Source organism: Nicotiana sylvestris, chromosome 2 (assembly GCF_000393655.2).
Source record: "Nicotiana sylvestris chromosome 2, ASM39365v2, whole genome shotgun sequence".
NCBI classification, from domain to species: Eukaryota; Viridiplantae; Streptophyta; class Magnoliopsida; order Solanales; family Solanaceae; genus Nicotiana; species Nicotiana sylvestris.
This window is the reverse complement of record NC_091058.1, coordinates 82,439,275-82,462,928: the sequence shown is the minus strand read 5'-3', so window position 1 is coordinate 82,462,928 and position 23,654 is coordinate 82,439,275. Positions and strand designations below refer to the sequence as shown.

Here is a 23,654-nt window from a genome sequence, read left to right as displayed (position 1 = left end):
AACAAATCCTACAAAAAGCCCACGGGCAAAAAACAGCGTAAGAGCCATTGTCGCCAGCTAAGCAAGCCTCCGATCCACATATTAAAAGGTCTCTACGACCAAACAACGTAAGAGCCATTGTTGACAGCTAAAAAATTGACAACTTGAGGATTAAAATGAGCTCGAATCGTAATCCGATTCGGAGATCGGATCCAAGTAATTAACTATGCAAGCCTCCGGGCCACATATTAAAAGGATTCTACGACCAAACAGCGTAAGAGCCATTGTCGCTAGCTTGAAAATTGACAACTTAAGGGTCAATTAAAGCTTGAGTCGCTACGCAACTCGGGGACTGGACCCGAAATAGTTAAACTATAATATGCCTACGGGCACGACATAAATGCCATTATTGCCAACCAAGTGAGCCTCCCGGCCACCAACCTGTAAGGGCACTTCGACCCGAAGCATGAAAGGCCATCGCCATCTGCCCATGCAGGCAGGATAAAACCTGAGGGTCAATTGAAGCTCGAATCGCAACACGACTCAGAGACTATACACAAAATAGTCGAAAACGGCAAATGTCCGAGGGCAAGAAATGAGAACAGTTACTACCTGCCCACACGGGCATAGATGATTTAAGGGCAAGAAAGCTCGAGTCAGGGCCTGACTCGGAGACTAAGCCAAAATAGCTGGGCAAAGCACGGAATCTCCAATGCCTGCTCGCATCAAAGATCGCACTTAAGAGCCTCCGGGCCTGCCCGATTAGTTCCGAACCTACAAGGATCCCGCCAAGCACCAAAACCAGCCTGCCTGGTCGAAAGAAATAACAGAAAGAGATGCAGAAGAAATAAAGCTTCGAATTTCCTCTTATCTTGCATACACAGAAAAGGCGCACTCTCCATCTACAGACATGCTCTACACATATTAAATATAAAGCGGGAAAATGGCGAAATCTACCCTCCGCTCCAAAGGGCTACAGCTTGCCGAGTTCGCTTTTCACGTTGTCAGCAAGAAACGACCGTGCGTCATACTCGTCCGCCTTTGCTTGAGCCAATTCCTCCGAGAGAACGAAGCCCCTCGCACCGATCTCCTCGAGTGCCTCTCTTCGGGATCTACAACGAACATATTCTTCAACCCTCTTCTCCCAGTCGAGGGCTCGCTTTAGTTCAACTTAAGCATCCGCAGCTTCTTTCATACGAATCACCATCTCCTGATCAGCCTTGGTTAGGCTTAGTGTCACTTCAGCCCGGGCATTAATTATCTCAGCCCTGATCTTTAAGAGATCAGATTCAAGTTTCTCGATCATGTCCGCTTGAACTTTGGCATTGTAACGAGCCAAGCAGAGTTAAGCCTCGAAGGCAGAGACTTTAGTCGAGGCACCTATCTCCTCTAAAGCTTGAGATTGCACCTGAGCCCTTAGCTCACCAAAAGCAGCTCTGACGCGGTCGATATCGGCCTTGAGGTACTACAAAACCTCCGTCCTTTTTCTGCAGCTAATATAACAAAAAGAGGGTTAACCTTAAGGGCCAAGAGAGCAAATCACGAGCTGCAAAAGGTTACCTGCTCCATCAAATAACTCTCGTAATTCAAGCTCCGGTATGCCTCATATCGCCAGTATAGCAACTCGACCTCCTTCTCCTCACTAAGTAGCCTAAGGGACTCACCCTCGCCCAGAATTTTCTGAAGCCTGGCCCCTTGACGGAGTAGCTCGGACATAAGCCTCTCACAGGCCTGCACAAGGAAAGCTCAATAGAGGGAGGAGGACGTGGAATAAAGGAAAACTATGCTTAAACTCACCACAAAGTGAAGCCGATGGACTTCCTCGAAGTCAGAATACACTCTTGTTGATCTTGCCTCTTCGGCCCCATAATAACCAACCTCGGGAAAAGCATATTCAATCGGAGAAACTGCCAACCGGAAATCAGATACTCCGGGAGCAGCAGACTCGGACGATGCCCTCTCCTCGGAAACACGGGCCCGTTCAGCACCACTAAAAGCTCCATCACCTCGCATGTGCCGATACCTCTTATCGCCATTGTCCCTCGGCTAGGAGACCGACGACTCCTTCCCCTCTTCGAAAGAGCACTGTCTCAACCCAAGGAACCGGCCGATATCTACAAGCGGCGAATTCGATACAAATGAACGGGGAAAACGTTATCTCAAATATACGAAGGCCAAGGCAAAGGCAGTGTGAGCACATAACTTGGTATTTTGCTCCCAATCTGATAAGAAGCACAACTCACCACCGAAGCTCATCGCAGGTCGAATGAGTCACTAGCCTTCGGACCCAGCAGTATAGGTCAAAGACTTCGCCCGACGTCCATGAAGTTGCTGCAACAAGGGAAAAAACACTATTATTCAACTGATTTTCCCTATGGGCAAAATTTGAAAAAGCACCAGACGCTTCACTCACGTGCATAATTCCACCCTTCGAGAAATGGCAAAAGCTCCACGGGGATAATGTCGACCGTCCATACCCGAATAAACCAACCATCCCACTCTCGATCCCCGTCCTCTTCGTCGTCTACTACAAAAAGCATGGACGAATGGAACCCCAGGGTTAGCAGGACCTGGTGATGAAAGGGTTGGTATAGCCTGAAGAGATGGTTAAGTGTGAATTCAAGCCCGACTTTCTCCGCAAAGAACCTCATCATCAGCACCACTCACTAAAATGATGGATGTATCTACGCCAAAGTAACCCGATACTTCAAGAAAAAATCAAGCACAACCCTATCAAGAGGACCAAATGTGAAAGGATATAAGTATACGCTCAAGAATCCATCAGTAGGGTCCGTGATACTCTCATCCGGGGGAAGCACCTGCAGCGCGATCCATTCGCTCCATCCATAGTACTTTCTCACCATCTCCAGGTATTTCCCTCTTATCAAAGACGTTGTCTTCAGTGCGAACTCCTGTTGTTCATGAGCGTCGGGAACAACACTCCCCACTCCCTGCCGGGATGGCCCCGAAGTGGTTGCCATGACTATGGTAAAACTAACAAATTAGAGCAAGGGCGTGCACCAACACTTTTCGCGCCTGAAGAAATGAAGAGCCCTATGCCAAAGCGGAAGAGCAGCTATCTAAAAATAGTGAGGTCTTGCGAAGAAGCCAAAGCTGCCCTACATATATGCGAGAAGCAACGACAACTCGCCTACCCGGAGTGAGCCCCGAGAAACCTACAGCTTTAATGCATATCGATAGGGTGACACCCGGTCCTGAAAGTATCCTCCGATGAGAAGCCAAGATTTGAGGAATTGTCCGTATTATATCCAATCTCAAGGCAGCACTCTACCCCGAGGATCCCCGCCAAAGAGAAGTCGAACTTCGGGAAGCCTTCGATGCCATCACTCAACGCGGGGCAATACATGATCTCATGATTCCTTTTCTAATAAAGAAAAATAAACATAAGAAGCTCCGATCATGAAAGCTCCACGAAGGTTCGAGGTAGCGCCTGAGTACGGGCAAATCCTCAGCAGAATTCTATACTATACGTTCTTAAAGGGGCTATCTACATCAAGATCAAAAGGGAACCCCAGGCACCCAAAGCTGACCTTCATTTAGGATAACATCCTCGAAGGCCCCAAAATTTGGCGTATTATCTCCATACAACTCGGAGGGCCCCGGCAGCCCAGGCTTATCGGATCAATCCAAGATTGGTCCGAGGCATGATGATGGGTTCAAAAGAGATCCATGTCGATTGGCAGAGGATCGGAAAGAACGCTCACGCCCAAGTTAAAATGTCGGCGGTCAACAATAAAGGAAGACATTCAAAAGGCCTCGAAGGGCACAGGAGCATGCAATAACAAAAAAAAGATCGAAAGCAGAAGTCAATGGAGTATATTCTTATTCACAAAAAACCATGTACAACAGCCCTCGAAGGGTCATTACATACAATTACTAAAGCCTACAGAGAATCTATATGCATAAGGGAAGAAACAACAGCATGCACACGTAAAGTAAAGCCCGAAGACAGGTCCATCTTCGAAGGTCCGCAACAGGTGCCTTCGGACGCATATCCTAGGAAGTTTCATCCCAACCTCCCACACCGATATCCCCAAGGGACAAGGTAAGTGGCAGGGAGGGATGAAAAAATGCCATAGCTCTCCAAAGCTTGAGGACCCACGTTGGCCAAGAAAACCTCGGAGAGACAGCAGACCAAACAACCCTCGGTCCCGCTTGTACGGCTACTTAGAAATCCACATCTTGGAGTGTCTAGCCGTGCAAGTCCCCAACTCACAGCAGAGCACCACATCGAGCCGGGGTATGAAGGTGAGCAGCGGTGTATAATCCGAGCCCCCTTTTGAGCAGGGTGCATAATCCGAATGACTGCCTATGCGAGGAAGAAACTGACTCCCCATCTATCATTACCTCGGGCCAACAGCAACAGCAAAGGCCAGCATATCGACGACCACAACACCATCTGAGGGAGCTCCCCCAAACGGCCTTGAGGCCGTGAGCCCTAAACATGATGTTCAAGGATAGAAGAAGATGATAAGAAGGAATAGGCAAGCAAGCCAACGAAGGCACTGAGAGAGGAAAAACAATGCCAAAACACTCCCATTTATAGGGGATTACGACACGATCGTCGAGACTTTGAAAGATTGACCGACGGATGCAGTTAATGAATGCTTGGAAAACCGAATCGACGGCGGTACCTTCTCCTTGGAAAGCGAGAATCGGGAGTACATTGAATGAGGACAAAATACACAAGCCCATGGATGCCGGGTTACCAAAACACTCATGCCAGGAATCACATCATCGATATGGCATCGCCAAAAGAAGGTTGAGGAGTCAAGTGTCAGAATAATTTCCCATCACTTTGTTATGGGAAACATGGAGACTATCTATACGAGGCAAAATCAGAGGACTTGATTTCTCATTGTCAAGTCATTTCGGAAGGATACCTCGGGACCCCAAGGACGGGAGGCCATGACTGAGTTCCTGACCTCGGGGCTCATCGAGGCTCGACTTATAGAAAACAAAGATCGAAGCCAGGATAGAAGGGGAAGCTCCCGAGACACACCGCTACATCCGACAGGGTCGGCCTATCCAAAGCCTATGCTGAGGCATCGCGTCAAGCCGTCCTCTCTCCATGTTTTGTAATTAATGACCATATGCTTTTAGCCGAGTTCCCCTCCTATATAAAGGGGACTCACTCTACCTTGTAAGGGACTGATGTTGCTCTATTTCTCCACAAGTGCAATAATATCTCTCTCTCTCTCTTTTCTTTCTAACTTTCTTGTTCTCGCTGGCGCGAGGTCACCTTGATATTCATCACTTTATTACTTGTTCTTCATCGTATAAGTCAGTACTGGCCATAAAGAGCCTTGTTTAATTATATCTTCAACTGTTATATCATCCTCAACTATCCCCGATATCTCGAATTCGACCTTGACGTTGACCTCGAGGTCCCCCATCGACCAGACCTACACCCGGGCAACAGGCCCTTCGGTTCGATTACTGCCTTGTTTTAGCTTGCATCTCATCATTAAACTCCACATTATTAGCATCAACTACTCTAACAACTAGCTCGGGAATAGATCACGTATTTTTAGAATCCCATTTACAAATTTAATTATTGTTACCATTTTCACGGTAAACAATTGGCATTGATTTTGTCCAAATCTATATGTCGCTTGCCTACCTCGGGCACAATGAGCTCTCCAAACTAGAATGCGAATTTATAACTCTGCAATATGTGTTTAAATACCGCAAATATCCTGTTAATACCCCTTACTAACTTGTTTACCTTTTTGTTTTCTTCTTTTCTTTGTTTGTTTATTCCCATACCTTAAGGATGGTTCGTGCATACTAGTATCATCAGCATATCATAAAAGATCTAGAGGTCCTCCTCCAAGTGATCCTAAAAGAAAGGGAAAATCCAGAATGGATGATATGAGCGCTATCAGGAAAGACAATGCTACACATGTAGAGAATGTCGAGACTTCAGATGGCAGGAGTACTCCAGCATATAATGACTTGGTTTTACGGTTAGAACAAAAGATATTGGAGTTACAAAGGGAACATGAGCAGGTTCGAAATTTGGCAAATCTTTCACTTACCCTAAACGTCCCCGACGTCAACCAACAAAATGCCCAAAACCCAGCACCTCCCCAGAACACACAAAACCAATAAAATCCTCCCGTACCTCATCAGTATACCACACTTCCTCAAAATCCTAATCCTCTGGCCAGTACCGACTCCTCCACAACATCATCACCATCCAACCAATATCCACAAACCACCACCTACCACACTCCTCAGAACGCACCACAACCTACCCCTGATCTTCAAAACTTAACCGACGACCATCACTACACCCAAATTCCTGTAGTCCATCAAAGCAACTCCATATACGTGGAAATCTTACCCCACACTCCATACTAGACCCTGTACACAATGGAGTTCGCTGAGAAGGACCTGCACATCAAGAACATGGTAGAGGAACTCAAGAAACTTACTAGTCGAGTCCAAGGTGTTGAAGGTGGTAAAGGTGTCAAAGGTTTGAATTATGAAGATTTGTGTATTTAGCCGGACGTAGAACTACTATAGGGTTACAAAAACCTTCTAAGTTCGAAATGTTCGATGAGACAGGTGATCCGAAGGTACACTTGAGAACATATTGTGACAAACTCATAGGGGTTTATAAAGATGAAAGAATCCGCATGAATCTGTTCATGAGGAGCCTCATTGGAGACGCCCTATCCTGGTACATCAGTCAAAACCCGAAGAAATAGGTTAACTAGGTAAGCATGGCATCGGATTTTATGGATCGGTTCAGGTTCAATACAATAAATGCGCCAGACGTCTTCTACATTCAAATTCTTAAGAAGAAGCTAACAAAAACATTCCGCAAGTATGCATGTTGATCGAGGTCTAAAGATGCGAAAGTAAGGCCAGCACTAGAAGAAGAACAGATGAATAAGTTCTTTGTCCGAGCTTAGGATCCGTAGTACTATGAAAGGTTGATGGTTATTGAAAACCATAAGTTCTCTATTATCATCAAATTGGGAGAAAGAATAGAAGAAAGGATTAAGAGCAGAATGGTGACAAATTTTGAGGCACTCTAGGATACAAACAAAGCCTTGCAGTCGGGCGGTATTTCTAAAAAGAAGTAAGTAGGGGCAGTGATTATGCCCTAAGGTCTGAAGTCTTCTCTCACATACCAAACATCGCCACCCACATATCAGCCTTCACCTCCCAAATACCATCAACTTGTTTCCACTTACCATACTTACAACACTCAGCCAGCATACTACCACTCACCACCAACCTGCCAAAACTACCAAAACTCCAGACCAAATTTCGATCACAGACCGCCCAGACAATACACCGCAATTGCTGAACCCATCGACCAATTGTATGAAAGACTGAAGGCTACTAGTTATGTCACTCCTATTCCTGCCGTTTCCATGGAAAACTCCTCTTAGTGGGTCAATCCAAACAAGACATGTGCCTACCACTCGGGCATGAAAGGTCATACTATTGATGAATGTCGCACTTTAAAAGATAAGATCCAAACATTGATTGAAAAAAGGTTATACAAGCAAAATAGGCTGCACCTAATGTCCACAACAATCCCCTCCCGGATCACAGGGGCGAGGGGGTAAATGTGATCGAAACTGATGAAGAATGTGATCCAGAAGGATCAATCAGGCTCATTCATGAAGGGGATGAACCTAAATACCTCCAGTCATTCTCACACCTATTGTGGTGCAGATTCAGTCACCGATTAAGGTTGAAGTAGCCGCACCGACTCCATTTGAGGTTGAAGTAACAACGCCCTCAGCTACATCAACTCCATTCACTGTAGAAGTGACCACATCCTTCACTATAACGGTATCACCTGCACCGTCCTTTAATTCTAATGCTACAACTTGGGACTATGTTGCAGAGGCGAGAAGGAAAGGAAAAGGGAAAATAGAGGAAACAGGTGCAGCACAAGTCATGACCAGAATTGGTAGGGTTTACACACCCGAACATTTAGGAGGAACAAGCGAAGAAGCCGCTCCCAAGCCACCTATCATTGAAATTGGCCCAGATGATCTTTGGAGAAAGGTGAAAGCAAGGGAGTATTCTGTGGTTGATCATCTTAACAAAACCCCTGCTTAGATATCCATTCTATCACTACTACAGAATTCTGAGGCGCATAGGTTTGCATTGATGAAAGTGTTAAATGAAGCTTATGTACCCAATAACATCACTAGTGGAGAAATGGCCAACATGGTAGGACAAGTGTTGGAAAGCCACAAGATCACTTTTCACGAAGACGAGTTGCCACCGGAAGGACTGAGTCACAACAGGGCACTACATATAATAGTGCAATTCGAGGACAAATTTATCGCCAGGGTCATGATAGATGGGGGTTCGAGTCTCAACATTTGTCCATTGACTACTTTGAAGAGATTGGGTAAAGGTTTGCATGAAATATGAGTAGGAACTACAAACGTGAAAGCATTCGATGGGTCCCAAAGGGCCACAATCGGGGAGACCAACCTCTATTTGCAGACGGGCCCTACTTGTCTTGATGTTGAATTTCAAGTATTAGACATATCCGCCACATACAATATGTTGTTGGGATGACCGTGGATACATACTGTTGGGGCTGTAGCCTCTACTTTACACCAGGCTGTGAAGTTCGAATGGAATCATCAGGAAGTGATCATCCACAGGGATGGAAGTAATCCCATTTACACTAATCAAATTGTTCCGGTTGTTGAGAGCAGAAGGAAATTGGGTGGAGAGACGTACCATCGCATTGTGCATGTCAACACGATTGAGAAAGATAAATGGTGGAGAAACAAGATTAAAAGCATATTGTTATGGACAAGGTATGAACCCGTCAAGGGTCTCCCTAAGAATCTCCAAGGGATTACCAAGCCTGTGCAGTTAAAGCTTCAGGGTACAACTTTTGGACTTGGATATCAATACACCTGGTCGGAGTACAATTATTGGTCGCTGCCATGGCGTGGTCATTACTACCCTCTTGAGCAGTCGATACCATATTTGCATTGGACATTTCAACAAATTGATGTGATATGGGGATCTGAAGAAAATGAAGTTTTAGTTTGCCTAAGTAACCTATTTTTGGATGATGAAAACATGGATTGCAGTGCAATAGTTGAGAAGGAGGAGGAGGAATACCTTATAATTCAGACCATGGGAAAAGGAGCTGTTCTCAAGAACTGGATTACTGCACTGTCCTGGGCTCATCGAGTTCCTGGGTAGCCTGGCAATTAGCACGATCTATTTTTAAAGCAATTTTAAGCATTTAAGACATTTTCAGTATTTTGTTTTGAACGTATCTTGTTTTGAAATAATTGCTCGAATCATCGAGTCGTACTTGTTTTAATGTTTTCAAGATTTATCTAATGCGTTGACTATTTTAGTATTCATTTTTATCCTTTACATTTCTCTACAGTGTTATTATTACTTATCCTGATGAACTCACGACTGTCACATGTAATGAGACAGCACAACATAAGGATAGTAGTTCAGAGGAAATAGAAGAATAAGACATAATACCTGAGGAAATTGTTAGAGAAGTGGAAAATTTTGAGAACAAGCCTAAGTCCAATTTGGACGAAACCAAGATAGTCATTCTGGGATATTCCGAAATAGTCAAAGAAACTTGCATAAGCATTCACCAGCCACCATCAGAGAGAGAAGAATACACCTGTTTCCTGAAAGAGTATGGAGATATTTTTTGCATGGTCTTATGATGATATGACTGGTCTGAGCACGTCTATAGTGTCTCATAAACTACCTACCAATCTGATGTGTCCACCTGTAAAGAAGAAGTTTAGGAAGTTCAAGCCGGATATAAGTCTGAAAATCAAAGAGGAAGTCACCAAGCCGATGAAAGCTAAAGTTCTTTGAGTGGTTGAATATCCTACCTGGTTGGCTAACATCGTGACAGTTCCAAAGAATGATGGGAAGGTCAGAGTATGTGTCGACTATCGGGATTTAAACAGTCCCAAAGATGATTTGTCATTACCCAATATACACATACTAATCGACAACTGTGCCAAGCATGACCTCCAATCCTTTATGGATTGCTTAAGGGATATTATCAGATCTAGATGGATGAAGAAGATGCCGAGAAGACAACTTTTATTACACCATAGGGGGTGTACTACTATAAAATGATGTTGTTTGGTCTGAAGAATGCTGGGGCCACTTATATGAGAGCCATGATAACCATTTTCCATGACATGATACACAAGGAGATAGAAGTGTACGTGGATGACATCATCATCAAATCAAATAAGGGTACATATCATATAGCGGATTTGAGAAAGTTCTTTGATCGTCTTCAAAGGTACAATCTGAAACTAAATCCCGCAAAATGTGTTTTTGGGATCCCTACTGGAAAGTTGTTAGGATTCATCGTGAGCCGCTGAGGAATTAAGCTAGACCCGTGAAAGGTCAAGGCTATCCAGGATTTTCCACCGCTAAAGAACAAGAAAGATATGATGAACTTCTTGGGGCATCTCAATTACATTAGCCACTTCATAGCACAATCGATCATGATCTGTAAGCCGATTTTCAAAATGTTAAAGAATGATGCCGCAACGAGTTGGACTGAAGACTGCCAAAAAGCTTTTGACAAAATCAAGGAATATTTGTCCACACCACCAGCCCTGGTCCCGCAAGAACCTGGGAGACCTCTGTTACTCTATTTGTTCGTATTAGATTGGGCTTTCGGTTATGTCTTAGGACAACACGACGAGATAGGGAGAAAAGAGAAGTCCATATAATATCTGAGTAAGAAGTTCACACCTTATGAAGCGAGGTATTCTTTGCTGGAATGCACTTGTTGTGCCCTGACGTGGATAGATCAGAAATTGAGACACTCACTACTTATGTTCCTACACTACATATCTCATATCAAGGATGGATCCTCTGAAATACATTTTCCAGAAATGAATGCCTATAGAGAAACTAGCAAAATGGCAGATACTGTTGAGTGAATTTGACATTGTCAATGTGACTCAGAAGGCAGTCAACGGACAGGCATTAATAGATCATCTTGTATAAAATCTTGTAGGAGGAGAATATAAACCACCGAAAACGTATTTTCCCGATGAAGAAGTATCATTTGTAGGAGAGATATTGCTGAAACTTATGACGGTTGGAGAATGTTCTTCGACGGGGCTGCAAATTTCAAAGGAATTGGTATTAGAACCGTTTTGGTGTCAAAGACAGGTTAGCATAACCCGGTATCTGCAAAGCTCAAGTTTCCTTGCACCAACAATATAGCAGAATATGAGGCTTGCATCTTGGGGCTCAATTTGGCCATTGACATGAATATCCAGGAATTGCTGGTAATTGGTCATTCAGACCTTCTGGTACAACAGGTTCTAGGAGAGTGATCTATAAAGAATACCAAAATATTACCACATCTATATCATGTGCAAGAGTTGATGTATAGGTTCACAAAGATAGAGTTCAAACATGTTCCGAGAATCCACAATGAGTTCGCAGATGCATTAGCCACTTTGTCCTCCATGATACAACACCCGGACAAGAATTTCATCTACCCTGTTCCAGTAAGAATCCATAATCAGCCAGCTTATTGCGCTCATATTGAAGAAGAAATTGATGGGAATTCGTGGTTCCATGATATCAAGGAATACTTGGCAAAAGGAGAATACCCAGAGCATACAAATCATACAAACGCACACTCCGAACATTATCCAACCATTTCATCCAAAGTGGAGGAATTCTGTACAGAAGGACCCCAGACCTAGGATTATTACAGTGCATTGATGCTAAGGAAGCTTCCAAACTGCTCGAAGAGATACATGCCAAAACTTGCGGACCACACATGAACGGTTTTGTTTTAGCCAAGACAATATTGAAAACAGGATATTTTTGGATGACTATGGAATCGGACTGCATCAGGTATGTCCAAAAGTGTCACCAATGTCAAATACATGTAGATATGATACGAGTACCACCAAATGAACTCAATGCAACAAGTGCACCTTGGCCTTTTGTCGCTTGGGACTTGGATGTCATCGGTCCGATCGAGCGTGCCGCTTCGAATAGGCATAGGTTCATTTTAGTGTCCATAGACTACTTCACAAGATAGGTTGAGGTTGCATCTTACAAGGCTGTAACCGAGAAAGTCGTCGCAAATTTTGTTAGGGATTGCATTGTTTGCCGATTCGGTGTACCAGAATCCATCATCACCGACTATGCCGCCAACATCAATGGTGATTTAATGAAAGCCATATGTGAAACCTTCAAAATCAAGAATAAGAATTCCACAACATACAAGCCTCAAATGAATGGAGCCGTGGAGGCCGCGAATAAGAATATCAAGAAAATATTGAGAAAAATGGGAGACAACCACAAGCAATGGCACGAGAAATTACCATTTGCCTTATTGGGGTATTGTACCACAGTCCGCACATCAACTAGGGTAACCCCCTACTTGTTGGTCTAAGGTACTGAAGCTGTCATTGCCCCCGAAGTCAAAATTTCTTCTTTGAGAATTATACAAGAAGCAGAACTCAGTGATGCAGAGTGGATACAAAGTCACTATGAATAGTTAGCTCTCATTGACGAGAAAAGAATGAATGCGGTATGTCATGATCAACTTTACCAGAACAAAATGTCCAGAGCTTTTAACAAAAGGGTCTGACCTAGATAGTTTAACCGGGGCAGCTGGTGCTGAAGAGGATCTTCCCGCATCAAGATGAAGACAAAGGGAAATTTTCACTAAATTGGCAATGTCCCAACATGGTTCACATAGTACTAACAGGAAAAGCACTCATACTTCTAGAAATGGACGGAGAAATTTGGCCAAAACCTATCAATTTAGACACAGTAAGAGATACCATGTTTAGATTGTTTGCATTTCTTCATCTGATATAACTGAACTACGCTTGACCTGATTCATTTTTAAGAGGGGATACGTAGGCAGCCCTGTGGGTTCAGTCACATCTTAATAATATCTTCATTTTCCCCATGGTCAGAAATTGGGGCAGAATTTTGAGGAGGATCCTCAAAATTCCAGAGCAAGTCCAGCCAATTTCATCATATGCGGAATGGTCGAAGAATCGCTTATTAAACTGGGGAAGAATTTTGAGGAGGACACTCAAAATTCTAAGTGCAAAAAAGTCGCAATGTCTCCAAAAGTGTCATAGTCATTGGTTCATCTAATTTACTTGATATTGCATACTACTATGTTTTTAAATTACTATATTTATCAAATGCATGCATATTTTTCGAAAACATTATTTCTATGGCAGCCAGATGTTACCCAGGGTAACTCAAACAGGATCTCCAGAGCAAAGTAAAGCAAAGCAAGCTGGCGAAGGCACAAACCAACCTTCCCCGCAAAACTCACGATTTTTCTTTGGATGTAGGCACAATGAACATAATAGTGGTATTCACAAATACACACATATAAAAATCACTATCTTCATAATGACAAATTTTCCAAACGCAAACATGTCTCCAGATAAGAAATACTCTACTATCACTCATTATCTTTTCTTTGCATCAAGCTAAGCATTGCCTCCCATTTTGCATGAGGCTAAGCCCTGCCTCCTCAATTGCATGTGACTAAGCATTGTCTCCCATTCTGCATGAGGCTAAGCTCTGCCTCATCAATTGCATAAGGCTAAGAATTGCCTTTTCTTGCATGAGACTAAGCATTGTCTCCTATTCTGCATTAGGCTAAGCCATGCTTCCTCAATTGCATAAGGTTAAGCATTGCCTTTCCTTGCATGAGACTAAGCATTGTCTCCCATTCTGCATGAGGCTAATCCTTGCCTCCTCAATTGCATAAGGCTAAGCATTGCCTTCCATTGCATGAGACTAAGCACTATCTCCTATTTTTGCATGAGGCTAAGCCATGCCTCCTCAATTGCATAAGGCTAAGCATTGCCTTCCATTGCATAAGACTAAGCACTGTCTCCTATTTTTGCATGAGGCTAAGCCCTGCCTCCTCAATTACATAAGGCTAAGCACTGCCTTCCGTTGCATGAGACTAAGCCCTATCTCCTTTAATCACATGAGACTAAGCATTGTCTCCCATTTTGCATGAGGCTAAGCCCTGCCTCCTCAACTGCATAAGGCTAAGCATTGCCTTCCATTGCATGAGACTAAGCCCTGCCTCCTCAATTGCATAAGGCTAAGCATTGCCTTCCATTGCATGAGACTAAGCCCTGCTTCCTCAACTGCATAAGCCTAAGCATTGCCTTTCATTGCATGAGACTAAGCCCTGTCTCCTTTCCTTGCATAAGGCTAAGTACTGCCTTCCATTGGATGAGAATAAGCCCTGTCTCCTTTAATCTCATGAGACTAAGCATTGTCTCCCATTTTGCATGAGGCTAAGCCATGCCGCCTCAACTGCATAAGGCTAAGCATTACCTTTCATTTGCATGAGACTAAGCCCTGTCTCCTAATTGCATGAGACTAAAGCACTATCTCCCTTTCTTGCATAAGGCTAAGACTTGCCTCCCTAACTGCATAAGAATAAGATCTGCCTTTCCTTGCGTAATACCAACTGCTATGCTACTTGAAATCTAGCACTATTTTTGCTTTCCTAGGGCTAAGCTCTACCCCAATATTATGCAAGACTAATCTTTGTCTTGTTTCGCTTCTCATATGACCTAGCATCATGTCTTTGCATATCATTGGCTGAAACATCGCCATCTTATCCAAATGCGTCATAGTCCAAATACGTCATCCTCATATCCTGAAGACACCATGTCATGGCCTAAGGATCTCTCAATATTGCACATCATTATTCAAAGGTGTCATAGTTTAGTGGCACCATTCTCATGGTCCGAGGACATCATTTCATGGCCTGCGAATCCCTTATCACATAATTCATGGCCCAGGACGTCATGGTCTAAGGACGTCATCTTCGCCGTCTAAAGACAACTTGCATGGTCTAAAGGGAATTTGCATCATGTTTAAATTCCCGCAATAATCCATATATATTTGTATGCATCGTAATTTAAGTTTTGCAGGTAATCCAGGAAGTAACCATTCCTCAAACAGGAGAAATCTTCGCTCTGGTTCTGTTTATAACATTCACATCATGCAGTTATTTCAAACGTAACCAACCACCATCGGTTACCCACTTTTACTCGATAACCGTTCAGATACCTGCCATGTGATACACCCATAACCTTTTTGAGATACATCCAAATTCATCTGATATTGTCCTGCCCAAAAGAACCCTTATCGAAAGATACAACCATTCCTATAACAACTCCATCACCGTTGGATCAAGAACTACACACGGCCTAATTCCCGTAACACCAGGGATATGTAGGCAACTCAGAAATCGGATTTTGGCCTCCATTTTTTCAAATCACCCTATTCGGTCAAAATCGATCATTATTTTTTTACCCGACAACTTTTCATTATTTTCGGTTAAAGAGGGGCAGCTGTTGATACCCAATTTTTCCCTCATATTTCAAAAAATATACATATACTTTCAAAAATAGTATATGTGCATCATCATTTAGTTTATAAATCCATACAAGCATCTTACATAATTTTCCATGATTTTTAGAAGCCCTAAAATAATTTCCTTCTACATTTTTATTGTATAAATATTCAATAATTATTCTTCAAATTATTTTTATGATCTAACTGACTATTTACACCAACATGCATATTTTTAAATATTTTACTTCATTTTTTCATAATTACATTTGCATTTTAAGGCTAATTGCATATTTTACAATAGTAGCCTATATTCATGTATAATTATATTGTTTATGCAAAAAATAACTTTTTATATTTTTATAATGTTAAGTTATTATTTTTAATCATTTTAGTATACAAATACTATTTTTTGTTATTCATTAATTACTTTTATAAATTATTTTTGCTAAAATGTTTGGTATTTAAAACATATCCTCACACTAAACCTATTTTCGGACCAAATAATGGCCCAAAACACCTGATACACTAGCCCAATAACCCCATCCCAAAACCAATAACTCCATAACCCAACCCGGTCGCAATCCACCTAACTAAACCCGACCCAACCCCCCTTTAATCGTGGACGTTGATCTCTGAGATCAACGACGCATATCTATTCTCTCCCTTTTAATTACCTACCTAGAAACCCTGGCCCATAATCCCTCTAATATGCCGCCCCTAAATCCTCTCATCTCCCTCTCTCTCTCTCTGAAGAACCCTAGCTACCTTCCCCTTAATTTTGTCTCATAATCCCGTTGATAATGGGATTTTACCATTATTTGCTTACCATATTTGTGTTCCTTTGGTATTGGTTACTCTATTTTTGTATTACTTAGGTATTTGTCTAATTTTTGCAAGTACCACCCCTATATCGGACGAGAATCGACTCAATCTTGAAGATTTGTGTGATATTCCGTCCATATATGCGAGATGAACTGGATCCTTCATACCAATTGTCCGATTTTGAGTTTAAAATCGTAACTAGGGTTTGGAGTTTGATATTTTTCTTTTTCTATTGTTTTACTGACTTGCATGCGAGATTTACCCCTTTTCTTCGTCTATGTTTACTTCATTTCTTCCTTACCTGTGTTTAATCAATTATTTTCCTTGTTTGCGCATCTGATTTTACTTCTATATAAACCCCTTCTCCCATTACCCTTTAAGATAGACTTGAATCGTTAAAACGTTTACTAAATAATTCAAGTTATTGATCTTTGTTCTCTACTTCTCTTGTGCTATACTCTAGTTCTTAGCCGGCTGAGAGCCAAGGCTACTGAAATTTTGGGTTCTTGCTCTTCGTTGATATTCAGAATATTGTGGGCTTTTGTTCTTTCTTGTTCTTTCGCTTAACTAGTGAGTTAGTAGTTTCATTCCTATGTATCTGTGATTAACATATGTTTTCACTCCTGAAGTTTGCTTAATATGTTATTCTAGGTTGTTCTGTTTGTTCTACTTCAATTTTAGCTCTCCTTAACTCATAGCTTCATATTGATAGTTTAATGCATGCCTAAACCCGATTTGAGTAAATTAGATTCCTTTCAAGCTTATCTAACCTATGTGTTTCTACTTACTGATGTTTAGGACCTTTGCACTTTAGCATCTCTTTGTTGTTTAATTTTGCTCTTAATCCTGTTACTTGAACATGCTTTACTTACATAATTCGTATTCACTTTAATAGACTAATTGATTGTGTTCAAAAGCACGAATGTATACATTCACTATATGGCAAAAGTCTATTTCCTATCCTATTATGAATTTGTCGTGATGATATCTTGCCTATATAGCATGTTTGATCATGTTCCCTATTAGTATGCATCTAGCATTCTTGACTTTCCAGTAGTTACAATGATCTGTTCTCATCCTATCCAAATTTTGTTGCCAATTAATATGATTCTCTCTTGTAACACTAGGACTTATACATAGCATAATTTGAACCTTTTCATTACTATGAGTCTGTGTACACCCATCCTGCAAACCTATTCTATTAATGCTTGACTACGTATGCACTAGGTGTTATACTTATTCTTCTGAATCTTTGCCAAGTCTGTTCTCAAAACCTAAAGCCTGTTTGATTATCTACTCTATGTGCTCAACTTGACTGTGTTTGCATCCCTCAGTGTTGTCCCTCAACCATATGTTTACTCTCTTTCACTTGTTACCTGGGTTTTTTTGAGTTCTTAGCCTGCTAAAACCCAAGGCTACCTAGGTTCTATCATTGACCTCCCAAGTGTGAGCACTGCTCGGCGTCCAATTGAGACCCTTGTGAACTCTGACACACTAGGTTCAAAGGTTCCTTGGCACTTTGTCCTAACTGCTCCCTTTCGCCCCTTTTCACCTATTGAATAAGCCGATGGGCTTGTGTAAATGGGACCTTTGATCAACTATGGCTACTAGGTTTTGGCTACTTTGTGTTGGATTAACTATGACTTCTGGGCTATGGTGAAACCTGTATAGATACAAAATTGAAGGCCTGGCTGGGTTGGGTATACCTTGGGCATGTCTTAGGCCCACTATAGGTATTTGTAACTTTGTAATTTATTTCGTTCTTTGGGCATGTAATAACGCTGTAATAGCAATTGGGGTGTTAGTAAAATTGGAAAAATGGTTATATTCTAATGTTTGCATAAAACGGATAGAAATCCAGCCTATAGGTGTTTAATTTGTTCAAACATTTTCTGCTCCTATGTGTTGTTAGATAACCTGCCTATAGGACTTGAGCATTTAATTTGTTTAACATATTCTGCTTCTACATGTTTTATTAGATATCATGCATATAGGAAATAAAATGACAAATCTCTCAATATGCATAATTGCAGCATATTCATTAGACACTAATATTCATATAGAAATCATGCCAATAGGACTTTGATTGGCTAATTCACTATTGTTATTATAATTGCTCAGTTAGGAGACATGCCTGTAGCAGCTAAGTATAAAAAAATCAGTTTCAATTGTTAATCGTTAGAAATCCTGCCTATAGGGTAATACCACTCGCCTTAAAGTATTAATATCGAATTTTCCAAACACTACTTCGTTGCTTAGCTCTGCCACTATTAAAAAGCATGCTTATAGGATCAAACTGGGTAATTCTGAGTATTTCAATGGATGTCACTGCCAACTACTCTATGAATCACGTAAAAATCATGTCGATAGGTTTAATCACTTATAATCTGTAATTTCAATAATCAGCATGCAATACTAGATTCCCTAAACTGTATAGTTGTTTAGAAATCACATCTATAAGATTGCACCTTGTACTGCCTGCACGAGGTCGCATAGAAACCATGGCTATAGGGCTTAATGTCTTTAATTTGGCTTAATTCTAAAACTGTCTAACGCCTACTGTGAGAATTTGTTCGCGTGCATTTGTTATCTAAAGTATGGAGGCTAACTTGAGCCATTAATTGCTTTTACATGAAGTCCAACTTGTTTTGTATGTCGCCTAGTTTTATCATTTTTGAGTAGCCTAAGTTAAGTCTAGAACTATCCAAAAATAGAGGTCCCAACGCCTCATGGGCCATAGGCATGAGACGGGTAGTGCACGCATAAGACACGATTTAGAATCAATTAGTTCGCTCTAGGTAACAAACTTAAAAATAGTAATCAGGTAGCAGAAGATGATGGTCTGTGCATGCTGAATAATACGAGTAACACCCTACATCGAGGAAGTTACGAAGTATTATTTATGTTGCACGGGGTGATCCTTTAGGCTAAAAAACTTAGGACCCCCATGTCTTCAAATCAAGTGTTTGTATTTATTCTAAGACCTTGATAATAAAACTGCCCAAACTTCTTGTTTCTTTCTGTCTTCATTTAGCTGGCTAATTATATAATTCGAGTTCGATCGTGAGCCACAGTTGTGGACCTCGAAGAGTGCTTATCACCTTCTCTTCGAGGTAATTTGAGCCCTTACCCGATCTTTGATGACGCAAACTGGTTAAACCAGAGTTATTTGCAAATAGGTGCCCTAACGCACCTCAAACCCGTTAGGTGGCGATTCTCTCTTTTAACACCTTTCTTAAAAGAGTTGTCATGTGTCAAAACCTGATTTCATGAGAAAAAGGGGCAAGACACAAGGTTCGAGCCAATGATCCATTATCCCGGAGAACAACTCCATTCATTAATATCCCTATGGCCATTCATGAAATGGGGGATGGATATCATTGGCCCTCTGCCATCGGCCCCAAGTAAAGCAAAATTAATTTTATTTATGACTAATTATTTCTCTAAATGGGTTGAAGCACAAGCATTTGAGAAATTAAGAGAGAAAGAGGCCATAGACATCATCTGGGATCACATCGCGTGTCGATTTGGGATACCTGCCGAAATAGTGTGTGACAATGGAAAATAATTTATCGGCAGCAAGGTAACAAAATTCCTCGAGGACCATAAAATAAAAAGGATATTATTGACACTTTATCATCCTAGTGAGAACAGACATGCCGAATAGACGAAAAAGATTATCATTCAAAACTTAAAGAAAAGGTTGAACGACGCTAAGGGGAAATGGAGAGAAATTTTACCCGAAGTCCTTTGCATATCGAACAACAATAAAGTCCAGTACGGGAGCAACCTCGTTCTCCTTAGTATATGGCTCCAAGGCCCTGATTCCGGTAAAAGTCGGGAAATATAGTGCCAGATTTCGACATGTAATGGAAGAATTAAATCACGAGGCTGTGAATACTAGTCTCGAACTATTGGATGAAAAATGAGAAGTTGCGCTTGTTCGGATGGCTGTGCAAAAGCAAAGAATCGATAGATATTATAATTGAAGAATCAACCTTCGCCACTTCGGAATCGGGGATTTAGTTCTGATGAAAGTCACCCTCAATACTCGAGACCCGAACGAAGGGAAACTACGCCCAAATTGGGAAGGACCATATCGGGTCCTCGGTATCATCGAAAAGGGATCTTACAAACTTGCCACAATAGAGGGTGAACAATTACCAAACAATTGGAATATATCACTCCTCAAAGGATATTATTGCTAAGGTATGACTTTTCCCCTTTCCATTTATATTTTATACTAACTTATTGCAGGTGTTCAATCAAAGGCGTCGAGAAACTCTTCAACATAAAGACCTTAGGTTTTAACGCACGCATTGCACTCTTTTTCCCTTATATCAGTTTTTATCCCAAGTGGGTTTTTCGGCGAGGTTTTTACTGAGGCAACAATCATGTGCTACCTGAGAAAAATACAGCAGTATCCAAGGCTTCTTTACAATCAACTTCGAATACTAGGGGGGGCATCACCCTCGGATATTATATTTGATGTAATATTTTCGAGGATCTCGATAGGGAAACTTTGTAATGGGACAAATGGTCAAATGAACCGTGTCCATATAGGCTAGTCGATCCATGATGGCAAAACGTGTACACATGTATAAATTATTCAAAGAAGCATTCTTTATATGTCGAACGTTTTGTGTCTCAAAGAAAATTTTCTACTATACGAGCTTCATACCTATGATTTTATGAGAAATGCCTCAACATCCAGACACAAATATGCCTCGAACACTCGAGGACTATCGTCGACGATCGACATATTCGAGTTATCTAAACTCGAATTCATAAGACCTCAAAGAGGCACCCTCAATCTATAGGCCAAGGCCATCATTTCGGGGACTAACACTTCGAACAAGTTCCAGGTGTTATTGGGAAATATGCCCAAAAGGCATACCCAAAGGCCACGGCCAAATTCATGCGGCTCGGAGACATCCGTATCCCACAATAAAAATAGGCCTTCGAATTCTTTGAAAAATTGGTTAATAAAGGCTACCATCGGCAAACAATCAAAAGGGCTTCGATGAAATCAGCCCTCGAAAAACCTTAAGAGGTATTAAAATAACTTTAATATAAATGTGCTAAGGCACAGAAAGCAGAGGGGTTTCAATCGACGTCGAACCTCAAAAAACCCAATAAGTAAAAAATACTTCCTAAGGCATAAAAGAAATTTTTACTAAGTATTTTAAGCCGAGAGAGGGGAATAATATCCATCTTTTTGAGGCCATATTGGCCCAATCTAAAGAGCCTAAGGGCCAATACACTTAGAAATTGAGATCTTGTTCTCGCCCCATCCGAACCTAAGGGTTTGATTATCCGAACCTAAGGGTTCGACTATCCCGAGCCTAAATAAGAACTAACTTGACAATGGCTCGGGGACTCACCATTATTCGACACAAACCCTAAATGGCCTATGCCTCAAGTTCGAACCATATTCGAACTCGACTATGGTGACTTCGAGGAAGCCACCCAAGGCCAAAATCTCTAACACACCATTCAAAGCATAAGATTGTGGTAAAATTTTATAAGGCAAACGACGTATTTGTAGATAAAATTTGAGAAGGAATTCAAAAAAGAAAATTTCTTTATATATGGGAAAACTTATGTACAAAGGACCGATGGGGGTCTTACAAAAAAGAAAAGGAAAGATCAAATCCTAACTATTCCAGGAGTTGTTTTCTCCGTCAGGGGCAACTTCTCCTTTGGGACCATTGTCGTTATCAGACCCGCCTTGGTTGCCTTTATTGTCATCATCATCATCGGAGGAGACAAACAACCTGGCATCAGCTTCACGTACATTAGCTTGAGCTATCTCTTTAGAGAGGTTAAAACCTCGAGCATGGATTTCCTCAAGGGTCTCCCTCCGGGATTGGCACTTCGCCAAGTCATTGCTCCATCGCTCTCGATCAGAAGCCTCCCTTAGCTGCGTTTGAGTAGCCTCGACGTCGGCTAGGTACATGGCTATGGACTTGTCAGCCGTGATCTTCATCTTCTCGACCTCCGCCTTGGCCTCAGCAAGCTTGGCTTCAAGCTCCTCAATCCTTTTGGCTTGCGCTGAGCCTTTCTCTTTAATGCTCCGAAGTTAGACCTTAGCCGATGACAATTTGGCCAAGACAACTTATTTTTTCGCAGCAAGGCGGTCCATGTTCTCCTTCCACCGATCATAGTCAGCTTTGATCTAATCGACCTCCCCTTGGAGCAGCTCGATCCTTTCCATCTTTTGTTGTAACTGAGATATCGAAGAATTAGCCTCAACAATTGAGTTGAGACCGTACTCTTTCAAAAGGATAGTTACCTGCTTGTCTAGCTTGGCCTCTTCCTTACGAGCCTGGGCCAAGTCTGCTCGGAGGTCCCTAATCTCCTCTTATTTATTCACATAGAGGCGTTTGAGGGCATCTCTCTCCTCAGTATGCTTTTTGAGATCGGCCTCACACCGGTTCAGTTCAGCTTGGGATTTGGTGAACATTTCTCGATGAAGCGCCACGGCCTATGGAGAAAGGAAAGAAATTAGACAGAAGGAAATAAAAGCAAACGTAATAACAAGGGATGAAGTTTACCTGGTTCAGGATACGATGGGCCTCATAAAAAATGAGCGTTGCATCTAGGTCATAAATATCATCGACCCCATAAGGCAGCCACAAAATATGTCTTCCCCATCATGGGTCGTTCCCACATCTAAGGTCTCTATAGATCGAGCCTCAGAAAATTCAGGGCCGGGCAGCGAATCATCAATAGTGATTGCCCTAAGCAAGTCACTTGGGGCACTCTCCCCCTTCTAAAGAGCCCCACTACCAGACCATTTGGAAACACTCGCGGGTTGTTCATCACAGCAGGAAATATCTTCGGCCCCCGATGGCTTGGGGACTTTGCTCGGAGCACCTTCCGAGATCTCCTCAGTCCGAGGGTGAGTCTCCTCGACCATCACCGGGCTGGTTATTTTTGAAGCTTTGACGCTCCCTCTCTTTAGAGGCACCAGCTCACAACCAGCATCTTCCCCCTCCTCTTCTTCATCTCGTAGCTTTTGGGCTACGTCGGTATATAGAGCGGCGGAGTCATTCTTCGATTTACGAGCCTTACTCTTCTTGGGCTTCAGAGCATCAGAAGGCGAGGACCTTCTCCTTTTCTTGTCCTTAGCTGGTTTGGGAGCTACCTCTTCCCCAGGCGGGGCCGGTCTCATTTCAGAAACATCCCCGAGGCTTACATAAAAAGGAGTCAAGTGTAAGTAAAAAGAAATATTTCAGAAAGGGACGTCGAAAGCATACATGATAGGCTTACCGTGATTCTTGGCCTCCTATCTGCCCTTTGACAACTCACGCCACCAGCGTTCGACACGGGAGGAAGTCGAGGCCAACTTCCAAACCCAATCTTCGAGGTCGGGGACCGTGTGAGCCATCCAGGCAACCGCTGCATAACAAATAAAAACATTGCATAAA

General features: G+C 42.2%; 1 protein-coding gene across 1 annotated transcript; it reads right to left on the bottom strand.

Moving 5' to 3' along the window:
- Positions 1-21,877: 21,877 nt before the first annotated feature.
- LOC138885148 (protein gar2-like) lies at positions 21,878-23,398 on the bottom strand. The gene is made up of 2 exons (XM_070166052.1): positions 23,101-23,398; positions 21,878-22,287 (listed from the first exon to the last, which is right to left on the bottom strand). The coding sequence occupies exons 1-2, from the start codon at positions 23,396-23,398 to the stop codon at positions 21,878-21,880; spliced, it is 708 nt and encodes a 235-aa protein (XP_070022153.1).
- Between the last annotated feature and the right edge of the window lie 256 nt (positions 23,399-23,654).